Source organism: Muscardinus avellanarius (genome assembly GCF_963383645.1).
Source record: "Muscardinus avellanarius genome assembly, chromosome: 3".
NCBI classification, from domain to species: domain Eukaryota; kingdom Metazoa; phylum Chordata; class Mammalia; order Rodentia; family Gliridae; genus Muscardinus; species Muscardinus avellanarius.
Genome location: NC_137788.1, coordinates 65,310,818 through 65,331,201, shown reverse-complemented (window position 1 = coordinate 65,331,201; position 20,384 = coordinate 65,310,818). Strand labels below are relative to the sequence as shown.

At 36.6% G+C, this 20,384-nt stretch overlaps 1 protein-coding gene across 1 annotated transcript in view; it reads left to right on the top strand.

Moving 5' to 3' along the window:
- Window positions 1-20,384, top strand: part of ERICH3 (glutamate rich 3) — a gene marked incomplete at both ends in the record, with an annotated part of 110,200 nt that overhangs the window by 38,552 nt on the left and 51,264 nt on the right. The window contains 2 exon segments of the mRNA XM_080691444.1: window positions 4,497-4,655; window positions 10,216-10,434. Of these exon segments, the coding sequence (XP_080547570.1) occupies window positions 4,497-4,655; window positions 10,216-10,434 (378 nt within the window).

Below are 20,384 nucleotides of genomic sequence, written 5' to 3'. Positions count from 1 at the left end.
TTATTGCTGGATCAGTTTTCTTGAAGTGCAGGTTAACTTATATTACTTCTGTGACCAATGGCTTCCTGGCTCTGTATTACCTATAGGAAAGGCCAGAATTATCTGCTGTTTAAGATCCTAAACCACATGACTTCAAGTTAGCTATTTCAATATCCCCCCATTTAGCATCCTACAATGCAGCAAACTTGAACCACAAGCTGCTTTTCACATATGTTCTATATTTTCTGACCTCTGGTTTTTGTTCTTGTTGTTCCCCCACTACCAACTTTGCTGCACATATTCAATGATGCTCTGTTGCATTTTGACTAGATATTAAGATTTGGGCTTCTTTTATCAAAAGTCTATGCACATACCCTAAAATAAAAAGAATTAAATATATGGAAATTCTATGTGAAGAAACAACATACTTTTATTTTATTCCAGCTTGATTTATTTCATTTAAAACCCAGAGATGGCATTTACTCAGCGGAGGGTAAGGTCGTTTGAAACAACACAGATACAGGAAATGATTTGCAAAATATTCGCTGCAGGCTGATGGTTCAAGTTACAACTGAATTGCTTGACTACATCTTTATTCTTTCTTTGTGTAACCTATTTCCTTGTTAGCATGAACTTTTTTGTATTGTACAATATTTACAGAGAAATGGCAATGTTTTCACAGGTTGTGGAAGTAGTTTCATCTTATTTGGTGTTAATCTTTGACATATTTCAAAAAGTAAATATGTTTTGACATTTCCTGATGAACAGCTCAAGGATGGACAACAACCATCTTTTTTTTTTTTTTATTGTTGTTACCCTACTTCCAGGTTTGATTTGAATACACACACACACACACACACACACACACACACACACACACACACACATGATTTCTTTATTGGATGGCAATTCACTAGAGTCTCAAAGGCTTAACCCGGTTGAAACAAAAGAAACAACCAAGTGATGTTTTGTGTCTTTCCACTTGTTTCACAGAGGAAAACCCTTTAAAAGCTTTCTTTTCAATTTTCCAGCTGAACACCCTCAATAAATAGTTTATGATACATCCAGGAGATCTTAATGTGGCAGGAGTGAGAAAGTAATTTAAAAAATTACAGGAAACATTGATACCAGCACTTGAAAAGCCTTTCTCCCTGGTAAGCCAGGGTTCTTCACTTGGTCGCCCCCTGTGGTGCTCTTGCACCTTAGGGGATACCTATTGTGATCTGGGAATAGTACTTCCCATTTTACAGCATTTGTTTGGTTTTTCCAACCTGCGTGCATGTCCTTTAAATTTCACTGCTGACCTCCAAGTGCCACTGAGATGCAAATAAGAATCCCTTTGAGATATCACTATTTATTTGTTTATTGACTTCCTTGAGTGAATAAGGTAAGCATCCCCTGAAACATAATGCATTTGGTCACTAGATGTACCTAAACCTTCATAATAACATGTAGGCTTTTAGTTGCACTAGTACATTAAAACTGTGAAAAGTCATTTAAATTAATTCTGCATGTTCTTGGAAAAATCACCCCCTGAGAACTTCTATGCTCAGCTAAGTTGAGTAATCACCATGTAGTCAATTTCAATTCATATTCTGGTACAGTTCTGAGAATGTTAAGCTACAGTGCCAGTGCCATATTTATTCTGTGGAAATATATTACAAACAATCTAAAATCTAGCAAATTTAAGGTAGCTTCTGATGTGAACTACAACAGTTTGTAGCTCACAGCTGTTAGTTAATGGTGCAGATTTGTTTTTGGAGATAAATGTAATCAGTTAAACATTTGACTGCCACATTCATCTAACTGAATGATATTTATATGCAAATTTACAGAAGTAAAATTTAGAGCATAGCAACCAATAGATCATGTTCTAGTTTGCAGTAACCTGCTTTCTGGAATTTCTACATTAGATTGTTTTTTTCTTCTGTGTGTTTGGTTGTTTGGATTATTTGACAGGAAAATGTTTTGGAACGTATTTGTTTTATAGTATAAAAGAATCTTGTGGGTGATTTGATTCCCTTGTTCTAAAACCTTTAGTTTCATTTCTCTTTATGTATTTTCATATTTTTAAAAATTCTTTTGGCCCACATGGGCTTATCCACTGTTTTGCTGAATCATATTCTGTTCCAGTCAGTCTACTTGCATCGGTTATGACATAGTGTGCAGATAACCAAAATAACAAAGGCTTAAACATAAGGGCCCCACCCCAACCCCAGCACATGTGCACTAGTCTTAGTTGCTGTGCCACTTCTATTCTATGAAGTTATCAATATTCATCTACCAATCCCAGGGTGTTGCCTTCATCCATATAAGCCACGTCTTGCTTACAACTGGCTCTTATACTTAGATGTTTATATTTACCATTCTTCTTAGCTGATCCATTTTCATCTCTTGCTTAACCATTTGGAGAAAATTCAATCCTTCCATGGAACTAATTTTTATTAACCTCATTGGTTTACCCTAAATATTCTAAGAACTTTTGATTTTAAGTTTTTTTCTCTCAAGTATTTGGTTGTTACTGTGTTTGGCAGTATTTGTATGGTTCATTTGACACTAGTTGACTTGTGTCACCATTAAATGTTAAAAATTACTATTTTTTTCCCCCTTTGGTGGTACTGGGGTTTCTGGAAAGCCTTCTACCTCCGGGCTACACTCCCAGACCTATTTTTTACATCTATTTTTTGTTTGGAAGCAGGGTCTCCTAAGCCAGAGAGGCAGGCTTCGAACCTGCATGATTGTCCTGTCTGCGCGTCCTAAGCGCGGGGATTACAAGCATGCGCCACCATGCCTGGCAAAAATTACTATTGCTTCTCAAGATGGCAGTAAGACTAATTATTTATTTTGTGTGTGTTATACCAGGGATTGAACCCAGGGGCATTCTACTTCCAAGATACTCCCCCAGCCCATTTTTTTGGAAACAGAATCTCATTATTGAGTCTCACTATATTGTTGAGGCTTGCCTTGAACCTACAATCTTCCTGTCTTGATCTCCCAAGTACTTGAGAACAGAGGTGTATGTCATCATGCCTCGCTCAGTCATCATTCTTTAGTCAATAAATGAAGCTTTATTATGATACATCGATGTACCATCCTTCTCATATTCTCTTGCCCAAATATGCATGGCTTATTGTCTTGATAGGTTCTCTGGTTCTCTACTGTCTTACAACAACTAGGCAGAAAGCTTCACTTTTCCCTACTTTGACATCTTGTTAATCTGTATTTATAGTATTTATCATATATAATATAATTAATATATACAATTGATATGATCAATGTATCAATATATTATAATTGATATAGTGTATAATATATAATATTTATAATATTCTGTTGATGCCTCTAAAGATATTTCTAATGCTCCATTTTAGTGCCTTTTAGGTACTCACTGCTGTACATTTCTGATTGGAAAGTGTATCAGTCGGGGGCTCAGCAAGAAACAGATGGCTCACAAAAATAGAGTAATTAGGAGATGTTTAATAAAGAAACTATTTACAAAGAAGCAGGCAAGGTTAAGGAAAACTAAGTATGGATGTTAAGTACACTCACTGGTCAGCACATTGGGAAACCACTGTCCTTAGGCTTAAGTGAGAAAGAAAGATTGGATTTCAGAGCTAGCCAGAAGTACCCGGAGAGGAGATCACTTCCCAACAGGGGCAGAAATGACAGGAGAGAGACCCATTGGCCTATTAAGATTCTATGAGGAAAGGAAGCTGGTAATATAGGTCCCAGTTTCATTCTTCTCCTGTCCTTCTATCTCCTGCAGTTCCTCTTGTTGGTAGAAACTGACAGCAATACTGAGGTTAGTTGATAAGTTCCTGCAAGAATGACTTCAGGGCTGATAGCAAGGCAGAGAACAGAGACAGGAGACCTGAAGAGGCAAGTGGAAAATGCCCAGTATGGTAAACATAGGCACTTTTATACAGCATTTTTCAAAGTTGCCAGTTACAATTGTAACTCTTTGTTTTCTTAATATTTAAAGGAAGCAGTTGAATAAATAGTAATAAAATATAGGTAAGCACCTGCCTTTTTTCTGTTGTCTGCTTTTACTTCAGCACTAATCCTAAAGCTTAATGGATTCAAAGTAGAATTTATATTGGAAACATTGAGACAAAAATGAGTCCATTCCAATATTATCCTTTTAGATCTTTAAAATAGGAACATTATTCAACTTAACATTTAATTGGGCAAAGCCATTCTATACCCAGAATAATTTAAGTATTGTCAGTGAGTTTATATAGGATGGCTAAAAATACAGGCATGTAATAGAGGACATCTCCTTTGTCTAGAATGCTCTGTAATTGTGGCATTTAGTTATGTTGGGGACTTCAACACCATATGTTTTGACAAATACTTTGGGTCATAAGGGTATGTATAATGGAAGGACATAATTAAAGTTTAATCTGTTCAGTAAAAAGGCACCATTAATTACTTTAGGCAATTTGTTGAGTTATTAATTGGTTCTGGAAACATGTCAAAATACTAATTTAAATGGAATTTTTCCCCTAATTGTCTAGACAGCCCCTCGACCATATACTGCCCCAGGAAATATGCAGCCTCCAATTCGATTACAGCCTCTTCCCAGTAAGTCTGCAGTAGGAAGAGTTCCAAAGATAACTTTGGGATCCAGATCAAAAACCTCACTGCTGGAAAATGAAGCTCCATTTCCCATTGGGGTAAATGTTATTTTCTTCAAGAAATGTCTTCTTATTCTTGTTTGGAATACTGGGTTATCACAGGTTTTTATTAAAAGATGTTGCATCCAATTAGTCTATCCCGTAAAATTCATACTGTGTATACATTGAGTACTTACTGTGTACTTCTGATTAATTATATCTTACTCTAACTGGAAGGTCTCTCATATTTCTTATTGAGCAGAAAGCACAAGGAATAAATTTGTAATAATATATGATGATTTATCATTAGTTTGAAAGGCTGATTGAAACACAAAGAGGAAAGACTGTTCATAGCCAGATATGCTTTCTATCAGAAATGACCCAGTGTTGACTTCTTCTAGATTTTAAATGCATGAGACTTAGAAAATGAAACTTTCTAAGAATAGGTTTGCATTTGCATGCTGACTTACTTTCCCATCAGTGTATGAAATTGCTTCAAGTTTGACTCTTAGAAGGTCGAATATAGAAGGAAAAGAATGTCCATCTTTAAAAAATGCTGAGTTAATCACACCCAGGAATTTGAGTGCTTCTCTTTCAAGGTCATGTCCCAGGTAATCTTCACTGATTTAAATAGAGCACAGGAAGGAGGTATGGTAACTATGAATTATGAGTTATTTAAACAGGGAGGAATAATTAGGACATTTGCTAACCAGGGAGGGCACTGTTTATGTTTCTAACATGAAGAAGAAACATTTACCAGCTTAAGAAAGAACCTGTGTCACAAGTATAATTGTCATTTTGAAATGGGTGAATTATGTTCTATTCTTTGTTAGAAAACACAAGACATAAAATTAAGATATTTTTATCTTTGACAGATAGCCTTGACACTAAGACTAATTAAGATGAATAAGTGATTGTTTCATACTTAAAGGATAAATGTAACTCTAAGAATAACTAATATTTTAATCCATTTAATGAGCTTTGAGCTTGTGAAACACTTTTCACAAACTATTTTAGTTGATTTATCTCAGAAAGCAGGACCAATTAGTCCAAATATGGTGGCTCTTTGTCTCAAGAAGACTGATTAGAGCTAGGCAGGAACTTGTTGGGTCTTAAGTCAATTAGTTTGGCACCTCCTGGAATCTCATCTCTAATTGAAGGCCTACAGATTTCCCATTGCAGCCAATGTCTAGGAATGGTCAGTCCTGGGAGATTGTCTTAACCAAGCTAAAATAACTTACAACAAGGTCGCTTTTCTCCCTAGAGTAAACCAAAATAAGGAATTTATGACTAGAGTCAATTAATTCACCATGAAATATTACATTGTTCCCCCCCTAGAGCTGCATGGGAAGCCAGGTCACAATGAGAAGGTTGCCTGGTAAGCCTAGAACCAGAATGAGGGAACAGGATATAATGGAATGTTAATGAGATCAGGCTAAGATGGCCTGATGCACCCATCCCATTTTAGGAATGGGCTGGCCAAAAGCATCAGGAAACCCAAAGTTCTTTGGCTAAAACCCTCTGTGTCCTCCAAGGATAAATTTACCATTAGGACTGGAAATATTCAAAGTCCAATGGGTAGTATTTCCTCTCTCCTAGGCAGTACTCAGATGAGTACTTTTCACATTTTCCAAGGTAATTATATTCTTTTCTAAGATCCTATAATTAATTCTACTTAGATACCTTTTTGTTAGGCAGGTAAACACTATCAATTAGATAATATTTAATTTCTTATGGCTAGGAAGCAATTTTATTTTTTCCATTTATGTGAGTTTCTAAATCTACTCTGAGCCACTGGATGAATTTACTGACTAATTTAGCATAGGTTCTTTCTTATTTTCCTGTTTCCAAGATTTTGGTTGTGGATTATTGAAAGATAGGCATGTAATGGTAGCTCACATATGCTGGTAAGATTAAGATCAATTCCATATTAGTTTCAATCGCTAAACTCACTTTTTATTCAGTAAATATTTATTAGAAACTTACAATGGGCTAGATACTGATCTAGGAACTGGGGCAATATATCATTTATCAAGGCAGTCAAAAGTAACTTATTGGATTTATAATGTACAAAAGAATCATATACTGTAAGAAAACATGTTATTTTTAGTAGTAAGGATGATGAATATGCTTTAATATAAAATCAGACAAGAAACTGTTAATGGAGTATAGTAGTCTGTATGTAGTAAGCATCTAATAAATTCTTATTGCTTTTTCAAAGTGTAGAGGGTATGCATGTAGGAAGTAAATGAAGGTACAATAGATAAAGGCAGTCAAATTTACTTAGTAGCAAGACTGTATCTTTAACTTAGGCAAAGTAATTTGGTCAAACAGATCAGTAGAGATGTAGTTAAATAAAAGTAATCACTTACCTAAAAGTGAATATTCCCTGGATTAGAGATTGGCAGGGGTAAAAACTTTAGAAGTATTTGTAAAGGCAATGTTAGAAATTTAAATAAACATGCTAAGGCACTTTTACATATAGAAATTTCTCCAAGAAATACATGTGCAAAGAAAGATCTAAAAATATTTTGTATTACCCTTTTTGTAATAATGAATGACTATACGAAACTTACCTATGTAATAGCCTATTATTTAAAAATGTTATATTAAGCCGGGTGTGGTGGCTTATGCTTGTAAATCCCGTACTTGGGAGGCTGAGACAGGATTGCACAGGTTCAAAGCCAGCCTAAGCTACTTAGTGAGGCTCTCAGCAACTTAGTGAGACCCTGTTTCCAAATAAAACATAAAATAGGTCTGGGAGTTTAGTCCCGAGGTAGAAAGCCTCTGGGTTCCACCCCTGGTACCACCAAAAAAAAAAAAAAAAAAAAGATTAAAGATGTTCAAGGTACTTTGGGTTAAAAAGGCAAGGTAAAACTATAACATGTCAATTAAAAAAATACTACTAGTTGGGCAGGGTGGCTGAGACAAGAGCACTGCAGATTTGAGGCCAGGCTCAATAACTTAGCAAAACCCTCAATAACTTAGCTAGACCTTAGAGGAAATTTTTTTTTTATGTTCATGATGTACATTCACAAATATATCAAAATCAATCACTAAGTGGAACATGAGAAAGGAGAAGAAATGGGAAGGGAATTGGGGAAGGGCTAAATGAATGTTGTGTAAATATATGTCTCTACCATCTTGTACCCTATTAAGATGTATGACTATAATGCACCAATAAACATAAATAAATAAATAATAAATATTAGAAACATGAAAAAAAATAAAGTAGAAAAAAGGTCTTAGGGTATAGCTTGGAGGTAGAATGTCCCAGGGTTTAATCCTCAGTGCCAAAGAAATAAAAATATTACTAAACCGTTTTCAAATACGGGATGAAATTGACTGATGCCTGGTCAGAAATATATATATATATATATATATATATATATATATATATATATATACTTATTGCTTTTTATATATATGCATATATATATGTATATTTAAATATACATATTTAAAATCTCCAAGCTCCTAACGTTCTAAACTCATTGATTTTATTGTTCTTATTATTCCTACTTATTCTTATTATTCCAGTATAAATGTAGTCCATTATGAAACAAATGGAAATATAACAATTCACTATCCATTCTAACAATAGTAAAGTCTTTGTGGAATATCTATTGAAATCCCTTACTGTTCATATAAATAGCACTTTCAATAAAATATTATGGCTACACATGACTTTATTTAAACTGCTTTTACCTATTCAGCAGAAAAATATGTCAGGAGAATCACTTTCTTAAAAATAACTTATGTCAGACATGGTGGCACACGCTTGTAATCCTAGCATTTGGGACGCTGGGACTGGAGGATCCAGGTTCTTGGACAGCCTCAGCTACTTAGTGAGGCCCTTTGCAACTCATTGAGACCCTGTTTCAAAATAAAGAAAAAAAATAGGCCTGAGGGTGTTGCTCAGAGGTAGAATGCCCCTGGGTTCCATCTCCAGTACTAAAAAGAAAATAACTTACTATTCGATTTCTCAAAGTAAGAACTAAATTGGTTTAAAATTAATTAGAAATTAAAAATATAAATATAACATATCTGTATTATATAAATATAAGTATAAAAACAAATACATTACTATAAAGAGGATAAAAATCCTTTGAGATTCCTTTATGTTTGAAAAGCTCCTCAGAAATACAAAGCAATATCAATTTGCGAAAATTTAGGAACTCAAATGTATCTCCCCAAATGTAATATAATTATTTATGGTACAATTACAAAGGCAATATATGATGATTGAACTTTCAAACAATATGAATATATATCCCCATGTTCAACTTCTTCCAGTTTTCCTTTTTTTTAAATCAAAATTTACATATAAGTTACTTAAAAGAAATATAGGATCATACTGCCTGTACTCTTCTATGCTAGAATAAGTAGATTCATATTTTTATAGCCTTATATCTATTATACAAACAACACAAACTTTAATGAAGTATCTTTCTATTGGGATGTTACCTTTTAAAAATAATATTCTTTTCCTGGCACATTTTAGTCTGGCATCATAATGTAGTTCAGAGTAATAGAGAGATACATGTACACAGTAGTTGGTGAGCTTTCTCCTCTAGTTTCTTCCCTACTCCTCTTCTTCCCCATACAAGATATTGAGATTGACAATAATATTTTACATATGTATATAATATCAATGGAAATATTTAAAATGTACTTTCCCAGTAGGAAGATATATATACATATATATAGTAAATTTACATATACATCTATATATTTATGTACACACATGTGTGTATTATACATGTATATATTAGTATACGTGTGTAGTTACTTGTATAGGGTTTATTCCTAGCAGTAGAATTTCTAGGTATAATAGCATGTGCTTTAAAATTTTGAAAAATATCCCAATTTGCCCTCCATAAGGGTTGAAACAATTCAACTAGTACATGATATTTCCATTTTGTTCAGTTTTGCCAGCCCTAGATATTCTCATATCTAGAGAGGTGAAATCAGAACATGAAAAAAGTACCAACTACCTGTTACTAAGATTATTACCCAATCCTATTTCAAAGTATAATATTACTGACTTCTTGGATTTATTTATTTATTTATTTATTTATTTATTTATTTTTGTGGTACTGGGGATGGAACCCAGGGGCTATCTACCTCCAGGCTATACTCCCAGACCCTTTTTATATTTTTATTTGGAAAGAGGGCCTCACTAAGTTGCTGAGAGCCTCACTCAATAGCTGAGGCTGGTTTCGAACCTGTGCGATCCTCCTGTCTCAGCCTCCCAAGTGCTGGGATTACAAGCGTGCCCCACCGTGCCCGACAGACTTCTTGGTTTTAAATTGTATAACTCTGTGAGGTCCCCAAAGATTTAGTGGATCATTGAGGAACAATTCCAACAGTACTATGAAAGTGCCATCACTCTCTGTTAGCTTAAAACTTTATTATATAAGATTAGAAATTGATGCATTATTATTTTGCTATTAAAATACAAAATACCATTTCCAGTAGACACGCAGGGTATGGAGTCTGTTTATTGATGCCATTTGTGTCTGTATTTAGTGTCAATGGTACAGCCTTTTTAATTTTGGGTTACGTTGGGTCACTGCTTCTCTTTCATTAGTTCTTACCTCATAAAATGTGATTCCAGGGCAAGAAGGCAATGATGAAGTTCAGGAATTCCACGAACAATTCACAGAGAACGAATCCATATCAACTTCCGAACATTAACAGTTACATGATGCCTATTCCTCCTCTGCCTCCTCCCCCAGATGGAAAGATCACAAGGGAAAATCGGTCTGAAACATGGAGGAGGAGGAGATTTCGTCCAACCACTGCTCCCAATGGCTTAGAACCTCTCTTTACCAGGGTAATTATGAAACAACTTTTTCCTTTATTAATTTAACACAGATTACAGTGCACTATTACTATTCTAGATTTGTAGTCAAAGAATTTGGAAGACTCATGCAAAATGAGTTGTGTAAAGAAATACAGTAGTTTTAATAAGTAATTGTAAGCTTAAGTGTATTTTAAGTTAAAGATTTAAGTAGTTTTATTGAGTAACTAATTTAATATAATTTATGAGAGAAAGCTAGTAAATTTTGTGCTCAAATTTAGTTTGAAATACCTCCATTTCCAAATCACTTATTTCTTTAATTTGTTCATTCAAAGTATCTTAACTTTTATTTTATTTTATTTTTTGGTACTGGGGATGGAACCTAGGGGCATTCTGTCTCTGAGATAAACCCCAGCCCTTATTTTTTTTCTTTATTTTGAAACAGGGTCTCACTGAGTTGCAAGGGGCCTCACTAAGTAGTTGAGGCTGTCCACAAACAGTGATCCTCCTGTCTCCACCTCCCGAATGTTGGGATTACAAGCATATACCACCACGCCCGGCTCAAAGTATCTTAACATTTAATTTGTGAAAATCATGGACTTAAATATACCTGGGAAATATAGCCTTATCAAGTTTTATTTTTAACTATTTATGGTATGTCAGTGTCTATTGAAAGTACTGATAAAGGACATAGTTCTAAGGCCAATTGAATTTTATATAGATTCAGGCTTAGTAGGAAGGCAAAGTATCTCTTCATTTTCATTACGTCAGTGTACAACCAATATTAATGATATGCACATTTTTTGATGATTAGCAGATACCTGGATCAGCACTGTGAATACAAACTGCATTCTAGCTCCTCAAAACCAACTTTAATCTCAAGTCCCTTTTTCACCCCATGTATCCATCTCACTGCCAGCAGCTGGCCTCACTCTCTCCTTTTTTTTTTTTTTACAAGATTGGGATTTTCTTCCTTCATCCTTCCTTCCCTCCTCCTCCCTCTCTCCCTTCTTTCCTTCCTTCCTCCTTCCTTCCTTCCTTCCTTTCCTTCCTTCCTTCCTTCCTTCCTTCCTTCCTTCCTTCCTTCCTTCCTTCCTTTTTTTCTTTTTATTGGTGCATTGTAGTCATACGTCTTAATGGAGAGGTGGAGACATACATGCACACATTTCTCAATCAGCCCTTCCCCAGTTCTGACTCCATTCCCTCCCCCATCTCTCCTCATGTTTGTCTTAGTGAGTGGCTTTGATATGTTTGTGAATGTACATCATGTACATTAGGGAATTTCCCTCTTCTCCCCCATTCCCCTCAAATTAGGTCACCTTATTTGCTAATCTATGGTTTTTCCTTCTTTATATAGAGTTCTTTATATATATGGCTTCTGTATAATAGGGAGAGCATCCCTTTTCTTACTTTTTGTGATTGACTAAACTCACTTAGCATAATGTTCTCCAATTCCATCATATCTCCCTGTAAATGATATAATTATGTTCTTCTTTATGGCTGAGTAAAATTCCACTGTGTACATATCCCATAGTTTTGTAATTCATTCATCTGTTGATGGACATCTTGGGTGATTCCATAGTTTGGCAATTGTGAATTGTGTGGCTATGGGGACCTTCTTTCTTAATTTTGATCAATGCTCTTTCAACTTGAATTTTCTCTATATTCTTCCTTTGTTACTTTGGCACAGTCCTTTCTCATCTATGAGGACCACCCTTCACCCTGTATCTTTGGCTTTGTCTCTGCAGGTCTTGTAGTACCTTGTAGTCAAGCATCCTCCTTTCTAATTTGGATTGTTAGTCTTCCTCTGATATTTATGTCTTCCCTCCCAACTAACCAGATCTTACATAAAGTAACCGAATCCTCTCCTCATAGGCTATAACCTTGGACTTCTGTTTTCTCCTTTCTTTCACTGCAAAATCTACTTAAGAGCAATTCACTATAGCTCAGTCTAACAAATAACCCCAGATTGCAACAAAAAGTCCTGTTCTTTGCTTCCATGATCATCTTTATTGGTGCAACCTCTTTTTTTTTTTTTTTTTTTTTTTTTTTTTTTTTTTTTTTGCAATGCTGGGTCCTAGACTGGAGGGGCTGCTCAGACTGAGGAGTCAGTGATGTGCTGTCCTCATGGGTCAGAGCCATTGTGTTCTTCTATGGTACTGTTCAGTAGTATCATATGCCAAATACAGTCAAATTTCATTGTCAGAAAGTCCATGGCCAAGCCTGACAGCCTTGGAGTATGAAGCATCACTTCTTAGAAGAAAAATGGGTATTTAGAATAACAGTAGCATCTGCCATATTCACATCTTAATATCTTAACTCACTAAATATTGACATTGGTTGCTACCAGGCCAATGGATGTGTACCTTGAAAAATGTGGACTCCACTTAGTAAAAACAATGACTTTCTCAATCATGTTCAATACTTGAGTAGAACCACTTGATTTTTTTTAATGCTGAATTATTTACTGGGATAAACTCTACTTGGTCACACGCTAAAAATTAGTTTGTCTCTCAAACCACATGAATGTATAAGAACTAGATGAGAAAGTTAAATAATGAAGGGAATGCCCACATTCACACCACTTCTTAGTGAAGTTGAGCATTACTATCACATTACATGCCAACCCCATCACATCTCAAAGCAACCTCTTTACTGACTTCCCTGTTTACCAAACATCTGTTTTTCTTTAACATTCCATCACACATATGCGCAAAATTTTGGAAATAAGCTCACACCTAGATTTGCAACAAAAGGAATAATATTTCCAGGAGAAAATATGTGGAATAGGACCTGTGCGTCTGAATCTGGTTTTGGTTCCTTGACAGTTTTAAGAGGTCCTTTGGGGGAAACCAGAGAAATCAGGTCATAAATCAGAGAAGTCAGGAAATATGAGGCTCATCAGAATCAGGGTATTTGGGAGTTCCTAGTGTGGACCAGACAATGGACATCCAGCAGGGAAATAGTCGATGGTTGTCTTCTGAGGCTGAACACTGAAGGGAGAAAAATGACTTCCCCATCTTCTGATCCTGACAAGTGAAGCACCAGCCAACACCTGAGTCAGGTTCCCCTTGGAGTCTGCATTTGGGTTGGACGCACAGCCCGGGGTCAGCAGGAAGCCCAGCTCCGACAGGCTTTTGCTTGTCTACCTCTGCACTCACAGGCCTTCAGTCTCACTTGGTCTTTATATTTTTTAACTTCTGTTGTTTCTTTTTGGAAATTCCTATTGTGGTGATGTTGGAACTACCAGACAGATACTCTAATACTCTTATCTTTTCTCTCCTGATTTCTGCTTTCTTGTCTTATAGTTTTTCTTGATGAGGCACTTCAATTTCCCACATATTCAACAGGGATTCTTCTGCTGCTCCCACACTTTAATTCTAAGAACTCCTTTTTCTGCTCACTGGATGTTACTTTTTTATTTTTTGCTGTACTGGGAATAGAACCCAGGGGCATTCTACCACCACTACATTTTATTCTTTATTTTGAAAGAGGGTCTCGCTGAGTTGCAGAGGGCCTCACTAAGTAGCTGCGGCTGTCTGTGAACTGTGATCCTCCTGTCTCAGCCTTCCAAAACCTGGGATTACAAGCATGGTCCGCTGTGCCCAGCTTTGAATGTTACTTTTTTAAAACTTTTTTTGGTTATTGGTTTTTGTTTGGCTATTTGTGTAGACTTGCTTTGTGGGCTGGTATATGTTCAGTTTTTGGAAAAAATATGATTATTTACATTTAAATTGTGGAATGAGGGTTTTCTTATGGTACAGGGGATTGAACCCAGGAACATTCTACCTCTGAGTCTTTATTTTGAAACAGGGTTTCACTAAGTTGCTGAGGGTCTTAAGTAGCTGCGAAACTGTGATTCTTCTGTCTTAGTCTCCCAAGTACTTGGTTTACAAGTATGAGCCACCAGAACTGGCTAGAGGGTTCTTTAAGTGTGTGAAAATTCATATTAAATGAGTTATTCATATTTTATGGCCTTAGATTTTTATCTGCTTGATCTCTCAGTCCCTGAGTTATAATTTATTCTCTGAGATTGCAAATTTGTTCATTTCTCTTTACAAGAAATTTGTTCATTTCTCTTTACAAGATCTTTACAAGATCTGTTTTAAAATGTTTACAATACCTTTTATATGCTTCTAAAGATTATTTATTTTACTGTTGAAACAATCCTATATCATTAAAAAACAATCTTTTTTATCCCTTATTACCTTTTGCCTTAAAATATGTTTTACTTAGTACATATAGTTATATTATAAACGTTACGTATGTCGTTCTTTTACTTTTAACCTTTTGGAATGTCAGGCTTAAACTTTAGGTTTTAAATGTGTTAATGCAGTGGCTTGTGCTTAATTCAATCTGAGAATCTCTGTTCCGGTAATGAGTTTAGTCCTGTTACATTTATTTTGAGTAGTGGAATATTTGTGTTTGCTTCTCCTGTCTTGGTTTGCATTTTTTAAATGTGTCTTGATTAGTCTTTGATAGCAGCATTTTACGCTCTCATTTCCTCTTCCATGTAACTTTCCTCTCTTGCCTCCTGGCATCCTGCTTTTGTGGTTCCTTCCTGTCACCTTTCACCTTTTTAACTCTTTTTTGTCTTCACCTCTAAATCTCACTCTCAGTACAGGTGTCAGCCTTGGCACTTGCTTGTCAGTTCAAGAGGCAGCCATCTTCCCACATGGTTTCAATAGTTTTCTGTATATGTCTTGGATTTGTCTCTGGCCGCAGGTCCTTGAGGCAGAGAAAAAAATCTGTCCAATGGGGAGAATCATGTGTTTTTCCATTAGTATTTGAATCTATTTTATTTCTATATAAAAGAAATTCATTTAAGAGGAGATGAGTCTCATGACTAACTCATTACCATCATTCTTTCATTTTATAGCTATCACCAACCAAAATCTCCTTCAAATGCCCTTAAAAGGAAAGAAAGAAAGAGGTAAAAGACAAAATATGGATTGAGCAGTCCAGCAAGTTGCCTCTGTGCCCTGTTGCTCTGTCCTGTATTGTTCTAGCACCTTCAGAGCTTTATATAGCATTTGCAGAATCTATGAAACTAGTTACATTTTGCACTGAGGTTTAACCTCACTCACCTCCAGACTTTTGTGTTCCCTGCAGGATTGAGAGAGCCTGACCTTACTGGTTACCTTCTGCACATAGCAGCCTACTGAAAACGTGGATGGTTCCATAAATAGCTTTTATAAGTCTGAGAGTACAGGCTTTCAAACATAAACCTACTTAATGGTTATGTTTATCAGTTCAAAATACCCCAAAACAAAGTTTGTATTTTTATTTCTTATATATTTTTGTGAAAAAGAGGCCAAAGAGCTTCTCTGAGAAGATTGGTTTGGGCCTTCCTTATCCCATACAAGTCTCCTATCTGTCTCCGAGACTCCAAATGAGCCCTGTGTAATTACAGATGCCTGACTGATAGCTCCTGCTGCTCCTCATATACAACACAGGTATAACTTAAGCCAGCATATCCATTTAATTGCCTTATTTCTCTTCAAGCACATCTTTTTTTCTAGTAATTCTGTTTAAAAATCTAGAATTCTTTCTTTCCACTGCATCACACATCCAGTTAATTGCGAAATCCTCCCAATCAGAGTTGTCCAGTATAAATTTAATGCAAGCCACATATGCTGTTTAAGATTTTCTATTTTCAAATAAATACATTTGAAAAGGTAAAGAGAAACATGTGAAATAACTTTAAAAATATACTTTATTTAATTAGGTATGTCCAAAGTAGAATCATTTGAACATGTAGTCAATATAAAATACTTTAAGGACGTGTTATGCATTTCACACTATGTCTTTGAAGTTCAAGGAGCATTTTGTACTTACAGTGCATCTCATTCAGATGCCCATCAGCCAAATGGGGCAAAAAGCTCCCCTCTCAGCACAGTTCTAGATGCCACTTTGACAAATGTCTCTGCTGAACACTTTTTCATTCTCACTAGTTCAGGGGCTTACTTACTAACCCTTAATGGGTTTTCATAATTATTTATATATGTATACCCTGCCTCAAAATGAACAAAGGGCTCAGGTTTGCTCTTAGTGATTACCACCAATGCTATGTCAGGCACTGAGGTTACCAATGAGTAAGACCAAATCCCTGTTCTCAGAGAGATGGCAGTTTAGCAAGGAAAACAGAAATGTGTACAAGTAGCCATGATCCAGTGTGATGAATTCAATCATTGTGGTATCAGTAAGCACAATGGGGACACAAAGGAAGGGCATATTAGTTCTGCCTGAGAAAATTGAAGAAAGCAGAATTCAAAATGGGCTTTAGACAGTGAGTAGATGGTTAGAAGATAGAATCAAATAGCAGAAGATGCTCCTGGGTTCCATCCCCAGTACCACCAAAAAAAAAAAAAAAAAAAAAAGGAAGAATTAAAAAAAACAAAAGAGTTCATCATAGTAGACTCTGCATACTGTGCATACTGGCACTAAATTGAATTTTGTAGAATGACTTCCAACACGCTCTTCCCTTATTTAAAACTTCTACTACCTGCCCTTTTCCCACTGAAAGTAGCTACCTTCTTCTATTCTGCTTAACTGTTGTGTGTGTGTGTGTGTGTGTGTGTGTGTGTGTGTGTGTGTGTTGTTTTAATTCAGATGTGGTGAGAACTATGTATCAGGAGATGGTTGCCATTGAAAAGATAAATTTTTGCTCTGAGTCTAAGAGTAGAGGACATAGCAGGTACCTTAGCCAGAGTTCCAAAAGAATAAAATTAAATCAAGGCACTGTTTCCCAACTAAGCTGACAGATGAAATTAATCACCACACCACACCACACCATGAAGAAGCAGCAAGGGGGGTTAGGAAACTGAGGAGGAAAATGTGGCTAAGAGCCTTTACTGTGATTTCCATGGGAAGGAGTGGGTGGGGCTGGTAGACAGGCTTGGAATTGGATGAATAATTTCAGCGAACTCCCTGAGTTGTCTGTTTCCTGGCCTTGGGGGGATTAAGGTAGGAAATATTGGCTTCCCAGCATGTGGGTTGATAGAGGAAGTAGAAATGGAACTCTGGATTGGTTAGTTTGCAGATGAAAAGTGTTCTCTCAGGTAAGTCTTTAATATCCCTAAGAAGTACATAGCACTGGTGTGTGTGGATGTGGGTGAGGGCGAAGTCTTCCCAAGGTCACTAAGGTCCTAGATGCTGAAATATCAGAATAAGAAGTCATGCTTAATTGCTTAATATGCTCAGCCAGAGTCAAAAAGTCAAGAGTCATATGTCTCCTCTCATATGTGGAAGTTAGAGAGAAAAATAGAAACCAAAATGGCTTTAGATAAATGAGGCAAGGGACCAGTAGAATAATGGAAGGCGATTGGGAGGAGGGATGTGGGAAAGGGCGAAAGCAGATTTGATGAAGGAAACAGTTCAAATAATGCTGTGTCCCTATGTGAAGGTGTCTCTGCCAATCTCACTAATATATTCAAAGACGGGAGAGCTGGGTAGGATCCAGAAGGAAGCAATGCCTATGTATTATTTGATCCGAAGAAATGCTTTCAAATGTTTACCATCTGTCCACTCTTAATAAAAGATGGAAGCTTATATTCAATAATTACAGTAATGATTATACCTAGATTTTGTTTGCCTTTAGAATATGGTGGCAATTTTGCTCAGGTTTTAGCATACATTGTGTCATCTAATATGTACAATAAACCTAAGAAAGGGGCATAGGAGTTTCTCCTTTGGAGATGAGGCAACTGAGACAAAAACAGGTTAAATAACCAGCTCAGGGTCACAGAAGTAATTAGTGTAGCGACAGATTAAGTATACAGTCCAGCAAGGTGCCCCCAAGGCTCTCTATTTGCAATCCTCACATCCATAGGGAACTTATTTAGGAGAGTTTTTTCTTAGGCTTTTGAAGATGCTAATTGCAATTGGTCTGATAGTTCTTCAACATAGAGCCCTGTTAGCTCTCCAGCTAATATTTCTATTTGGAAGGCAAGCGTTCTTTTGCTCTCATTGTCTGTGAGTACCTGAGGGATAAGGAGGACATAGCTACCCTTTCCAGCCAGCTCAAAGCTTCTCCTCTCCAGTGTACATCTGTGTATTATAAGAAAATGCCATCTTTTCCTCCCCCTTACTATCTTCTACTTACATACATTACTCATGAACTTTTCATATTCCTTACTTTCTTTCCATTTTGGTAATGTGAATTGGACCCATGGGGATTCTGCCTCTAAACTATACTCCCAGAACCCTGGCTTTTAATTTTGAGGCAGGGTCTCACTAAGTTGCTGAGGCTGGCCTCAAGCCTATAATCCTGCCTCAGCCTCTCAAGTACCAGGATTATAGGTTTGCAGCCCACATCTAGCATAATCCTTATGTCTACTCTTGGATTCTGAAGACTATTGAGGGGAGGCATTTGATTTTACTTACATTTTATCTAGTGTGTTTACTACCGCTAGATGTTCATGAAAGGGGATTATTTTTCATTGAAAAATTCATTCTTTTTATCTTAGGTATATATGGAAATCAGTGACTTTCAGATATAGATTCTCTTCTCTCCAACAACAAATAAATCCTAACAAATATTAGCATTGCTAGAAAAATGTATATTCCTTTGACTTCCATTTTATAAATATCTTTTCAATTTTAATTCTAGTTAGTGCTTTATCTTGGCATTTTTTCCACCTTTGGTTTTTCTCACCAGAAGACAGCTTTGAAAATGAACAAGGAAGACAGAATGGTTTTAATATATAATAAATTTAACATATCTGATAGTAGGCTTGATTTATTTCAGATATTATCTTTTAAGCATGTTTTTGCCTAAAGCTAACATTGCAGTTTTGTAACTGCACAGCAACCCAGGATTCCAAATCAGAGGAAAAGCCAACTCACCAGGCTGTCCTAGGAGATGACACTGTAGGACAATTCCCTGGAGAAAGGAGATACCAAGGTTACTTTTGGGTATCTCTAGTGGATGGAACTCAAGCTGACTCCTTCCTGCAGGGCCAGATTCTCAGCCTTCTTGCCCAAAGCAGGAGCCAGCTGCACCAGTTCCAGCTCCTGTGAGATTTGTTGAATTCATTTTATGGAGTGAGGAGCAGAAGGAAGAGCTTATGTGTCAACCTGAGGTGCAAGGAGTCTAGAACTCTGAGGCCTACAGGAGGACTGATAGCATTTTGGGGCATGCCAGATATAAGCAGGAAGTTAGGTTACTGAGGAGAGAGGAGGAAAGAGCAGGAAGGACCAGAAAGAAAGAGAAAGAAAGAAAAGAACAAAGTGAGGGTAGTGAGGAAGAGAGTTTCCATTTCCACCAGCTGCTTCCTTCTTCAGCCTTCAGGATATGAGCATTTTTCCTTTGGCTTATCTCAGAATTTTCACTCCCTAAGGTCACCAGTGTCCACATGGGACTTTCTTTTTATGGTTAGGCTTTTATATCAGTCTTTAACAAAGGACTAACCACCAAGGGTGGTGTTTGCTTTAGCAGTGCACTGTGAGTGAGTTTTCGTATTCTGATTACTAGTGAGCTCCTGTCAGTGTAGAGATTTTCAAATGGAGGTTGGAGCCAAACCTACAGTAGAGTTTGTATCAGCAAAGAACAGAGTGTGGGATGCCTCACTGTTCGGTGTCCTATCCAGATCCTCACTAGGTCTCAGCACTGGCGAGACACTGGGGGCACGAAGATGGACAAGACACAGTCCTTATCCACAGAGAAGAATGCAAGAAAAAAGTTTCAATATCATGTGACTTATGGAGTTATTAAGACTTGGAGAACCAGGATGGTGGCACATGCATGTAATCCCAATATTTGGGAGGCTGAGACAGGAGGATTGCAAGTTCGAAGTCAGCCTCAGCAACTTAGTGAGGCCCTGTTTCAAAGTAAAAAATTAAAATGGGGCTGAGGGTATAATGGGGCACTCGGAGGTATAATGCCCCTGGGTTCTATCCCCATTATCACTCACACACACACACACACACACACACACACACACACACACTCACACACGCACACATAATGACTTGGATATATG